Here is a 12,988-nt window from a genome sequence, read left to right on the forward strand (position 1 = left end):
TTCTGGTCCAGATTCTGTGGATTCTCATAAGGCAAAGGATATAGTAAGATCTAACCCAATCTTGGGAATAATTATAGATTTTTTGCCAATTAACAATTAATGCCAGACAAGCAGAGAATGCTATTTGCCACGAATCCCAGCATTTAATTTAGATTAATGGTTCTTATATTTGACTGGGAGCCCTACCACATTTACGGTACTCAATTTAAATCAGAGAGTCCTAGGTAAATCCAAAGTAATTTATGAAAGTGAAATAAAATATTTTGAGTGTTCTGTGGGGAACTACTCCAAAGTGATCAAAACCATTTAGAGTCCAAGAGTTGGAACTAACTTTTCTGCAGGGTATTTGGGGTCCTTGATTCTCAGATACTTGAGTATTTCCTTGGGAATAGAAGATATGGATCTTAATGGAACCTGTTTGCCTGGGAATTATGACCTGTTGATTTTATGCTGATGACTTGTACTTTCAAATCATAGGTCTCGTTCTTAATCCTGTTTACCTATTTTCTAATTGCTTGAATAAAATTATACCTATCTGTCTCTTAGATGGTCCTATCATGTACTAATACTTATATCATTCTGGAACTTAAAACTCAACCTCTACTTACATTTGAAGACTTTAGAGTAGAAGGGGCTTGAGTCAGTGAGTAAAACTATCTGTGTATTCAGAATCACACACAGGTTACCATTACAGTTCAATTTACTATATAGAAATCATTCAGGTTTTTATATTTTCAGTTAAATTCTGGACTGAGATTACAATATTGTAAACAGAAAGGATAGTAACATTAATTCAGTACTTTTTAGCATATCAAAATGAAATACATAGGTTCAAACTTCAATTGTTTTTATGTCAAACAGTCTTCAAATACAATACAGACATTTCCTGAAGTTACTACCATATCATTTACAAATATTTGCAATTCTGGGTTCTGTTTCACATCAAACAGTTCTAGAATCTTCGGAGCAAAACCAAGAAGAGATAGTGAAGCTCAGAAGATTCTAGGTGGTCTTTAAGAACTAAAAGCTGCAGTCTACACATTTGGTTGGTATTTTGGGCAGAAAAAGTGATATTTATTTAAAAGAATTAGGGAAGCAAACCCTCATCTCCAAATCCCAAGCAAATTTTCTGGTAGTTTGAAATTTGTAGTTTTGCATAAGAAGCCACAACAACAGGTACATTTGGATAACATAACATGCCCAGGACTCTGGTTTTATTATTAGTAGACTATTCAGCGGAAACAAGTATTCAAAATATAATAGAAGAGCACTAAACATTTAGTGCTACTATTGGTTTCACGGGTTTAAATTTAAGATTCATGATCAATCTCTTTCCACCTCAAATCAGAGGTGAAAGTAACCCCTTAGCTCTAAAGTGAATTACTAATCTCTCTGTATGAACTAAGATTTTCTGCCAATTGGCACCAATGTGATGTGTTCACTTGGGTGGCAGAAATCCCACAGCAGAGCACAGAATAGGTCAAGAATAAAGAGCTTTGTTTTCTAATTCATTTCAGTTAGGCTCTGATTCTGGGTTCAAGGACTAATATATCAGCAGAGAACATTGCAAAATCCTGACTTTCAATACTGCCAGGTAGGTGAGTGACAAAAAGAATCATGACATAACACAAGGAAGTCAAAAGCACAAATCATGAGGCTAATGGATGCAAGGTAATAAGAAATCAAATGAAATAACTTTGATGCTTTCTTGTTATCAATCAAGATAAAATTCGAAGTGTGCTTTCCTGCAATTTGTGTACTTAGAACATTCAGTGCAAAAAGAGCATCACTTCTGAAGATGGATGTAGCCCTTCTGTTTAAGATTTAGTGCTTTGCAGATTTATCTGCAAGTTAATTTTTTTCTATCACTTCTGTTAAGTATTTAAAAGAAACCACTTCAATTTCAAGTAGTCAATAACAGACTTGTAATTCATATATCTACTGCGGGGCAGGGGAAGTCTATGTGCATTCTATCTACACAAACAATTCATATTATTAGCCTTGTAGGTCTGACATTTTTGGTGTTAAAATTGTTAAACATAAATATATGTTTATTCAACACTGAATGTCAACTTTCCAGTAATGAAACTGAACTTCACACTGATTTATCAAACTTATTTTACTTAAATTATCGAAGACTTAAATAATTGAAAAAATTAATGTACTGCCAAACTAACCTTGAAATGGGCCAAAGAAAAATAGCTTTCAAAAACAGTCATTTACACATCTATTTCAAAACTACCTTTGCTAACTAGCCCCTTTCCCAAAGTTTTAGCCTGAAAAAAAAAACCCAGTAAAATCTACACAAAATTTTATTGCAATCATACAGGGCTTATGTCAGGTCAAATACAACAAATACTATGATGCAATTTTACATTTATTAAACTACAGTTCAAAGCACAAATTTACACATTCTAAATACACTAAACATATCTAATGAAGTCACACTGGTCTTCCACTGACATTTGATATATCTGGGCGAAAGACAATAACTTTACAAGACTTTCTAACAGGAATCCTTAGTATAAAAACTGTGAACTTGTATGTAAACTGTTTAATAGGGAACCCAAGTGATGGGCTTCCACCTCCACTAAGTCATCCATTTTGTTGCATATTTTATTTTAAACGCTTAGGGGCTGGACAAACTGGAAAAATTTTAATCTGGACACCAATATCTAATTTCCCCCTCACCCCACTGAATTGTAGTTGTAAGCTGGTTTTGCCTGGTCCCGTTTAGCTCTAATTCATTTTTTTCAAGTTTTAGAGTATCGATAGAATTTGAGATTGTTCCATTTCTTCCATACTGGAATGTTGACCAGACAAGCTAGACTTGCAACTGCAGGTCTAAATGAAGCGTTAATGCCTGCTTAAGCTTCGGTAGGAAAGTTGTCATCTTGGGTCAGCTGAATGCAAGAAGGCACAAAGAAGAAGTTCTTCATCAATGTGTCAGAAGTTACTCCAGCATCTTGCATCTCATACCTACAACAGAAAAAGCCAATGAACCTAGAGACTTCTTGAGTAAGAAAATGAGGCCTCCCTCATCCCCTATAAGAGTCAACTCCCCAAAGCAAAAGAAAGCTTCGACTCTCTTCTGTTGCATATGTCCACTAATCCAAGTGAATTTATAACTGTTTAAGAGAACTGAAAGCTCACCCAAAACACCCTCACCTTGTGAAATGCCAAAAAACAAGACCCCCTTACCAGTCACTGAGTGTCATCATATAGTAAATGGCTGGTCTCTGAAAATCGTTGAAAGTTGACTGTTCACGCAAGGTGTCAGCTCCCATATTATCAAAGACCAGCCAATCTCCCACATTCAGCTCAGGAAGAAGACAGCTTTCCACAATTTGATCAAGCTCATCACAGGATGGACCCCAAAGGCTGCTTGTAAACAGAGGGTCATCTTTCTTGTATTTCTGCAGGGGCAATTCAGTGTAACATAAGCTGATTTTTCAATACAAAGATCACCGGAACACATTACCATTCTCAGAATTCCCCAAAAAATGTACCTTGTGAACCTCCGGGACGGTATTCAAGCTTTTGGCCAAATTACTTGCGAAAGACCCATAGACACCATCATTCATGTAATACATAAACGCTGGTTCACTGTTCCTGGTTTTCTCTACTGAAAGAAAAATGGTTAAGTGAATGTTAACCCAGCAAGACTAGGTCAGATATGGCAAAACAATGAATACAGGAATAGAAAAAGGATAGAAAAAAAAAACCCACAGAGTTCACACACTAGCTGTTAAAATTTGGTCATCTGCTTAGTATGACGTCAGCCTCTCAAAAGCAGCCATTTCTTGTTCTGCTGGAGAAACTGGCTTATCCGATAAGCTCGCTAGCATTTCTTAAGGGTTTTATGATTACATATCAAGGAAATCCTTAATAAACTGGGGAATTAATCTTCCTAGTGGTGCAAACTGTAAGATTAACCTTTAGATTATAAACTCCTCTAGTCTGTAAGCTCCTTGGGGACAGGGAATATGTCTACTGACTCTGCTGAATTCACCCAAACGTATAGTACTGTGTTCTTCACATAGATATGCTCAATAAACATCAATGCTTGACTGACTGATTGAGAAGAGAGATGTATTAGAGAAGCTTTGTGGCAATAATGGCCTAATGGGCAAAGCATGTGCCTTGAGAGTCAGAAAGGACCTGGGTCCAAATCCCAGCTCCGCCACGTCTGCTACGTAACCTTGGGCAAGTCATTTTACTTCTCTGTGCCTCAGTTACCTCATCTGTAAAATGGGTATTAAGATTGTGAGCCCAATGTGAGACATGGACTGTGTCCAACCTGATTAGCTGGTTCTACCCCAACACTAAGTACAGTGCCTGGGACATAGTAAGACCTTAAATATACTTAGAATAAAATACAATAAATGCTTCAGCTCTCCTGCTCTTATTTCTCCTTCTCTGATTCTTTGGAACTTCAAACTCCAAAATGATGATGCTTCTTCTTATCCCCTCAAACAGATTCCCCTCACTTCTCACCTCTGCTCATCTCTTGCTTCATCCCACCTCAGCCACACACGAGATCTTTTCTCAAACCACACGAATGCTTCATCTGTCACTATTAACCACAACCTTTAACCTACCTCTTCACCCCCTCCCCTAAGGTGATCTCCATAATCTGGACCCTCTCCACCTACCATCCCCCAAAAGGTCACTCTTACTAGACTCCCAACAAAACCTCCCTTCCCACAAGTCAGACCTTGCCACCTCTCAACTTTCTAATCCCTCCATCGTTCTCACACCAAACCTGGATCACCCCCCGAATCTGCTTCCTCTACTTCTACACCCATGGAACTGAACATAACTGGTGGAAATCCTGGCACAGGTTCAACTTCTCCCACTGGAAGTTCACTTTATTACCTGCTGTCATAGCTCTTTCACTATTCCTTCCTCATTGGCCTTCACACTCACAACCACTAATTTTTGCCCAATCTTTAACTCCCTTCTGAAGCCCCCAGCTCCCCTTCTGATGTCATCAATATCAATTTTACCAACAATCATGTAGAAACCCCTCAAAGTCTGCCATGTTTCCTCATTTTTCTTTTCCCCCATTTTCTATGGTCTCAGTTTACTGTGTAAATCCACTCCATCTTTCTCTGCCTCTTTAATCTATCCCTGCTAAAAACACTTGTTTCCACACTCCACTCCCTCCCTGCTCTCTTCAACCTCACACTGTTCCTTCCCTTCTGCCTTCAGCTATGTTCACATCCTCCCAACTCTCAATCCTACAATACCCTCCACTTATTGCTCCTTCCACTTTTACACCCGCTGCCTTAATTTCCTTTCCATCAACTCTCTTCTTGACCCACTACAAATCAGGTTTTTGACCCTTTCACTCCACTAAGACTAAAACAAAGCCACCAATGACCTCCTTATATAGCCAAGGACAATGGGCTCTGGTCTGTTCTAAACTTGACTTCTCAGCCGCTTTTGACATTGTGGGTCACTCTCTCCTCTTTGAAACCACTATCAGGCCTTGGTTTTTCTGACATGTTATTAACTTGGTTCTCCTTCTACGTCTGATCACTCCTCATTTCACTGGCTCCTCTCCTGCCTCAGACCAGGACAGTAGGTGATACTCAGGGCTCTCTTTTGGCTTTTATATGTGCTTATTTGGAGAACCTGTCCACTTAAAAAAACCACTGCAGTTATGGCCTAGGTGGATGACTTCCAGAACTTCTTCTTCAGCTCTAATCTCTCAGCCTACAAACCCACATTTCCTCTCATTCTCAGGACACCTCCATTCGGCTCCTCAAATTTAACAAAATTGGACTACTCATTTTTCCTCCTAAACCCTTTTCCTCCTTCCAACTTTCTCTTATACCAGGCACTGTATTAAGTATTAGGGCAGATACAAGGTACTGGGTCCCAGTCTCATTTCAGGCTTATAGTCTAAGGAGGAGGGAATACAGGCATTAGATCTCCACTTTATAGATGAGGGACAGATAAGGTAAGTGATTTGCCCAAGACCACAGAGCAGGAATGTGTCAGATCTGGGATTCTAAACCAGGTCCCAACTCCCAGATCCTTGTTCTTTCTACTAACCACATTGCTTCTCTCTTTCCCACATCTGCCCATTCTATTTTACTAAAACTGCTAGCTCCTTGGTCCAAGCTCTTATTATATTGCAGCTAGATCTGTCTCCAGCCTCTCCCTGCTCCAATTGATACTACATGATGCAGCACAGATCAACTTGAAGTGTCACTCATCTTATTTCCCCTCACCTCAAAACCTTCCGGTAGCATCCAAGTTCCCTTTGCATCACAAAAGTTTCCCCTGATGGGATTTCAAGGGTCTGCACCAACACTCCGCAGCTTATATTCTCCAGTTTGCTTTCTTCAATTCTCCCAAGCTAGCCTTTCAGCTGAAACTCAATTTTTACTCTCCCACAGCTCTAGCCCCTCATTGTTCCACAAGCTTGGAATTCTCTCTTCCTCTGCCCTTCAGCCAACCCACCAGGCCACAGCTCTCTCCACCTTAAAAACCCTCCTAAAATTCCATTTCTTTCAACAAGCTAACTAAACTCCTAATACCCGACCAGCCATTTCTAGGACTTTGACATTTACTTGTATTCTCCCATGACACATGGGCATATACGAATGAACAGTTGATTTATTCTGATTACCCTATCTGTAAATACTTTTCGGTAAACTCCTAGTGGGCAAGGAGTACGACTCAAGCTTCTGTCAATCAATTGTATTTATCGAATGCTGAGTGCAGGGCACTGTACTGAGCGCTTGAGAGAGTAAAACAGAACAATCCCAGATATCAGATTCCCTGCCAATGGGCTAAGAGTCTAGAGGGGGAGACAGACAATATAAATATTTGTTGTACCCTCTCAAATGTTTTAGTGCATTGCATCCAGTGGGTGATCAATAAATATCTTTACCACTACTATTAAATACTCATTGTGGAAAGTTCTGCAAAAGATTTAATGTAAAATTTAATCCAAGATGGGGGACAGAAAAAGACTCCCTAAATTATTGGGAGCTCATCTTCTCCCACATCTCCAACTACCACCACTTGTTGGAATAGTTGTGTATTTATGATGTGCACCTTGAAAAGAGCTACTCAAGCTGAAGCAAAAGTATTACCTCCAGAGGAAAGATGATCATTTTCAACAACTTTTTTTGCAATAATATTAACTGCTAGAGTGAACGCGGAAGACACATAGTAGCTTCCAGGCTCAGCAATCACTTTTATCCCGGATCCTTCAGGAAAGTAGATATCCAACAGAGGGCGGATGACATGATTAACCTAAGAAATTAGGAAACCCAGATAAGGTTTACAATACCAGTTTCCGGAACGATTCAATCTGATTTTAGTACAGTACAGATGAACTCTCCTAGAGACTTTTTGTATGACAAACTAGGTTACCATGCATCCTGACCTTAAATGAATTGAATTGCATAACTATTTGTTACTTGAAATATCCTACTGCCTAAGTGTCATAAACCTTTAGATTGCGAGCCCCATGTGGGACGGAGAGACATGCATGTCCAATATGATTAACTAGAATCTATCCCAGTGCTTAGAATAGTGCTTGATATATAGTAAGCACTTAGCAAATGTACTAATAATAACTATCTGAAGATTCGCTACGGAAACTATTTTGGGATCATTTGGTGATAGACAGGAAAGCCTTAGGGTAATTGCACTCCACTTAGCATGGGGTCCCTATATTTGCAATACAAAAAAAAAATTCACCATTTTTCAGTGGAGACAAGTAGATAAATCTAAATTACAGGAAGGAAGGAGGGAGGGAAGTAGTAGGGGAAGATGAGAATCATTTACTGATGGGGTCATTGAGCCTGTTCCAACCTCTCCCATTTCATTTTGGTTTGTTTACCCATGACTAACACTGCTATGTACAAGTTAGTTTTATTTACTCCCTAGCCAGTACATTAACTGGCTTCAAGAACAGTATTTGGTTAATTTTCATGAAATCTAAATACTGTGAAGTCTGGGAAAGATCTGGAAATCTTACATTCAGCAATGAACTGTATATAAGCAGCATGGTGTAGTGGATAGGGCACAGGGCTAGGAGTCAGAGGTCATGGGTTCTAATCCTGACTGCTCTGTGACCTTGGGAAGTCACTTCACTTCTCTGGGCTTCAGTTACCTCATGTGGAGAATGGGGATTTGCGACTGTGAACCCCATGTGGGGTAGGGGCCTGTGTCCAACCTGATTTGCTCATATCCACCCCAATACATAGTACAGTGCTTGGCACATATCAGCTTAACAAATGCCATTATATATATATATACACAACATTGTTATTATTAACAACAACTTATTTCCTGGGATGAACTGGGGAGGAAAGCTGGGGCAGCTGGTAAAGCAAACTTTGGAAATATTTACAAGCCCGCATTAAATGATGCCCAGGAAAGTAAACACCTCATTGCTGGCCAGGTCTAACTAGATATTAAGGCAAAATAATTTGTATACAGCCCTTGCATTTGATATAGGTCCCAAAGTGCCACCGCTGAGCAAAGTACAGGAATTTGTTGTTCAAATACACAAAATGTGATACTTCACCTCTTCTAATTGGAATTCACTTCCCGTGAAACCTCCACCAATGTCCAATATATTCATTTTGAAGCCAAATTCTCCCTAAAGAGGATGAAAATGAATTAAGCATTTCAAAAATCTGCAAAATTAAAAAGTAAACAAAAACAGATATGCAAAAGTTCTTATAGAAAAAATTCCAATCTTAATGTGTAAAGGACATCCCTAGATAGGCAGCAATCAATAACAATAATAAAAATCTACCACACTACACTATTACAGGTGCTTTACTTCTGAGCTATCCACATAGGTTTATGATCTACACTTTAATGTTTTTTAAATGGCATTTGGTTAAGCATGTACTAAGTCCTGGGATAGATATAAGCTCATTAGGTTGGACACAGTTTATGTGCCACATGGGGCTCTGAGTCTTAATCCCCATTTTACAGATGAGGTAACAGGCACTGAGAAATTAAGTGACTCGCCCAAGTTCACACAGAAGACAAGTGACAGAGCCAGGATTAGAACCCGGGTTCTTCTGAATCCCAAGCCCATGCTCTACCCACTAAGCCATGCTGAAGTTTTAAGAGAATCCTCTGCCTTGGAACAATGTTCCGATTTAGTTACTCCAGAGGATGACAATGAATTAGCCCTGCTGGAAATTTACACTCTGGTTTGAGATAGCCTAAATATTTTAACTGACACAGAGTTGAGTCAGCTTCCAAGAATATGATCTCCAGTTCCTACCAAAATTAGAAAAAAGAACCTTCTTACATATCGATCTCTGTGGGTTTCAGAACTGCACTTAAACATGACATTCAAGCTCGGACAACAAAATATTTAAGGACTCACACAATGTATTTCTTCATCTTCAACTTTCTTAAAACCTCTTGGTTGGCCCTTTTACCTGACCACAACTCCACTCAATCAGCTTCACCGCTCTTCATAGCTCCAATGAAATGGAGGGTAGAATTAAGTGTGGATTCCTTCAAATACTATGTTCTGGAGTGCTTCAATAAAATCTGCACTCAGCTCCTGTAATACGTTGAAGATGAAACTGCACTTCTGGGTAAGGTATAAATGACATATAAGGCTCTAATCTATGGAAGGCATGCTCTTGGTCAGTTTTAGGGGTTTAGTGGAATCCATAGGTAGAGAAAGCAAAGCTTCCACTGTCTTGAGTGTCTTAAAAATCAGTAGAACTACTAAAACAAAGACCACTTACAGCCATGTCAAACACACATCGGGCATCAGATAAAGCATGTATATACACTTGAGGTTCTTTGCAAGAGCTTGAAACATGAAACCTGAAAGATTAAAAAAAAAATAAGACAACAGGAAAATGCCATAACAGAAAGCATATTTTTCATCCTAAAGACAGGAACTACAGCATATTAACTCTTCCCACATCCCTTTCCATAAAAGATATTTCAAATTAAGACTAGCAACAATATTCAGGCAAAGCGCTGCTTAAAAAGAACAGAAAAAAATTACTGTTATAATGATAGCCTTTAGAATAGTCTAATGGCACAGAACAGCAGCTTCAGCTTTCAGAAAAACAAATGTTTGGGTAATGTATAATTCTATAAACAATACAAGAGATGGTTAACAATTGGGAGTCATTCTCAATTGTTCCTTGGTGGCCATTAACCCCAGGACAACATGATGATTCACAATATGAGAAAAAAATCGTAAAAAGAAAAATCTAAAAAACAAAACAAAACCCTACCCTACCAAAAGAGAGCTAAAACAATGCTTACATGGAATAACAGTTTCACAAAAGCATGCGGCATTCTAGAGATCGAATCTGGTGGCTCCCCATGTTCGGTGAAACTGTGTTCCATCAGAAAACAGTGAAAATGCTAAAATGGAGGATGATTTAACCCTACAGCTCAATCCCTCAGTCAAATTCCAAAATATTCATATGCTGTGGGAAAGGGTCTTTATAGGATGCAAGTGAAAATTTGAGCAATTAATTTAAGAGAATGGGACAGGAGACCAAATAAGTCACAAATCCTACTCCTATCTTAATCCTGTATAATAAGATTTGTTGATTCTGGAAAAAATTGGGGATGGTCACTAATACAATACTGACTTGCGTTTGAAACTGACAAAAGGGCTGCTTCTGATATCAACTTTGGAGAGTTATTTGGACACCCAAAAAGGACAGTATTTCTAACACTATGAGATGACTTCCTTTAAAATACTGAAAACCTTTTATGGATGTGAATTCAGTTCAACCACCCTCTAAAGCAAAATCAAATCTCCAGCGAAACTAAGCACCACCTAAGGATTTGGTAACAAAGGAACTTGAGAGCAAGATCCAGAAACTGCTTGTGAGAAGAAAAAGTGGACGTGAAGTCCAAAAGATTCAAAGATTGATGGACCAAGTAATTCAATGAATATAGTTTTTGTTATAATGTATTTGTACTTCACTATTCACTCTGCCACGCAGGGAGGTAAGTTTTGAAAATGTGGAGTAATATGAAGTACAAATATCGAGCCACCTGAACAGTCATATATTTAATCTCCTCCTAATAATGTTTTAAAAAAAGGAATAATAATATGTTAAGTACTTTATATGTGCCAGGCACCATACTAAGTGCTGGGGCAGATACAAGATAATCACATCAGATATAGTTCCTGTCCCACATGAGGCTCATATTCTGAGGAGAGAGAACAGGTACTGAAGCCCCACTGTACAGATGAGGTAACTGAGGCCCAGAGAAGTTATGTGGTTTGCTTAAGGTCACCCAATTGGCAAGTGGCAGAGCCGATTTTTGAACTTAGGTCCTCTGGCTCTCTCCCCATTAGGCCACACTAATTTCTCAGTTATTTTACAATACCTCAGTCACAGCACTCACCCACTGCCCTTACTTTATTATTCTCAGCACCTGAGTATATATGTATATTTTATTCAGTAACTTCATCCTGACATATCTGCATTACTTTCTGCTATATCCTCAGTCTTCCTCTAGCTTTCAGTTGCTGTAAATAAATTGTCTCTAGGTCAAATATTAGAAATTGTATGAACAATTTCACTAGCTGGTATAGGAGAAGTAATATTTTACAGTCTTAGGAAGTGTTTTTCATGATTACATCAAACTTGACAAAGTTTAAAAAAGTAAGAATTAGCTGGATCTCTAAATTTAGACTTTTCAAGCAGTGCTTTCTGATAGGATTAAATTCACATTAGGATGGCTAAGTAATTTTGTTGGTCAATATGAAGGGCTTTGATTTAGCCCACTAGTTTATTGGTGGCTCTCAGCAGAGGAGTTGCAAGGTCTTTACTGTGGTTCAAATTTTTATGGTACCAAGGACCTGAACAGCTTTCTTAAACAATTGATTCCTATATTTCATTCTAGAGAGTAGCACCAAAGACATAGAAGGAAGGGGAAAAACTAAGTACTTTAGGGTAAGAGACGGAACCGATAAAAGATTTTTCAAATCTTTAAAGGGAGTTTTAGCAGCATCGCTAATCACTCTACTGCAGAGAACAGAAAGTAAACACGCTTAAGGTTCAATTCACCCCCCTGAGACCTGACCAGAGATTTCGCCTATGACAAATCTTAGGATCTGCTTGGAGTCCTGCAAGAACATCCACTTAGAAGGTGACAGACCAGAAACTGAGAGATTTGAATTTTTAGAGAAGCTAAGTGACAAAATGCTCTACACAAATTGCTTCTGTCATTAAAGGATTGTGAAAACATTTTTTTTTTTAAATTACAAAGTACTTACTTAACACCAACTATTTGGACTTGAAGCTCCTTGGCACATTCCAAAAGGTGCCTACAGTTCTTCAGAGTGGTGCCGAACTTCATGCTCATCTCTTCATCTCCACTAATATCTTCTGTTGCAATGTGCAGTAAGAGCCTAAGAGAAGGGGAAGATGATTGGGGCAGTTGGTTTACATCATCATCAGCACATGTGAAGCCTGAAGATTGTCAGAAGTAGGTTGATTATGTTGTCAGCGCTCCGGGCTCCATCGATGGATGAATCAAGTGAACCTAATGAAAAACAATCCTGTATAGAGAAAAAACTAGCAATTAGGGCCTAACGCATGGAGCTAACAAGGATGGGGAATTTGGAAATGCAGCAAGTTAAGACTGTTGGAGCAGCAAGAGTGTCGGTTGGGCTCTGTAATAAAAGACGACGTTACTTTCAAATGAAGTGCGTCAGTCCAAAAGCTCATTTGAATAAGCCTTTTTTTTTTTTAAAAAAAAAACAAAAACAAAAAAAAACCCCAAAAAAACAAAAACCCCAACGGTATCCCTAAAGCAGACATTTTCAAGCCATCCCCAAAAGCTTATGACCTGCCTAAATTATTCTTAAGTATCGGAGTTTCCTATCAAGTCTGCTTACCATCATTAAGTGGTAAATCGTGCGGGTTGTTCACATTTTCTGTATTCCGCATTTGCCAGTCTCAATATCCATTAGTCATCTGTCCTATCAAGGCTCTTC

General features: G+C 38.7%; 1 protein-coding gene across 5 annotated transcripts in view; it reads right to left on the reverse strand.

Annotated features, from left to right (window-relative positions):
* Positions 1 to 682: 682 nt before the first annotated feature.
* The window catches only part of AZIN1 (antizyme inhibitor 1), a 51,546-nt gene continuing 39,240 nt past the window's right edge, over positions 683 to 12,988 (reverse strand). For 4 of the 5 annotated variants that reach the window (XM_029062519.2, XM_029062522.2, XM_029062521.2 and 1 more), the window contains 7 exons: positions 12,266 to 12,400; positions 9,753 to 9,834; positions 8,558 to 8,632; positions 7,113 to 7,275; positions 3,510 to 3,625; positions 3,202 to 3,416; positions 683 to 2,979 (listed from right to left, as the gene is read on the reverse strand). In XM_029062519.2, the coding sequence (XP_028918352.1) occupies positions 2,868 to 2,979; positions 3,202 to 3,416; positions 3,510 to 3,625; positions 7,113 to 7,275; positions 8,558 to 8,632; positions 9,753 to 9,834; positions 12,266 to 12,400 (898 nt within the window). In that variant the 3' untranslated portion in view covers positions 683 to 2,867. The remainder of the gene's footprint in view (positions 2,980 to 3,201; positions 3,417 to 3,509; positions 3,626 to 7,112; positions 7,276 to 8,557; positions 8,633 to 9,752; positions 9,835 to 12,265; positions 12,401 to 12,988) is intronic. The other variant, XM_029062523.2, reaches the window with a different exon arrangement.

This window comes from Ornithorhynchus anatinus, chromosome 4, assembly GCF_004115215.2.
Source record: "Ornithorhynchus anatinus isolate Pmale09 chromosome 4, mOrnAna1.pri.v4, whole genome shotgun sequence".
Classification (NCBI taxonomy): domain Eukaryota; kingdom Metazoa; phylum Chordata; class Mammalia; order Monotremata; family Ornithorhynchidae; genus Ornithorhynchus; species Ornithorhynchus anatinus.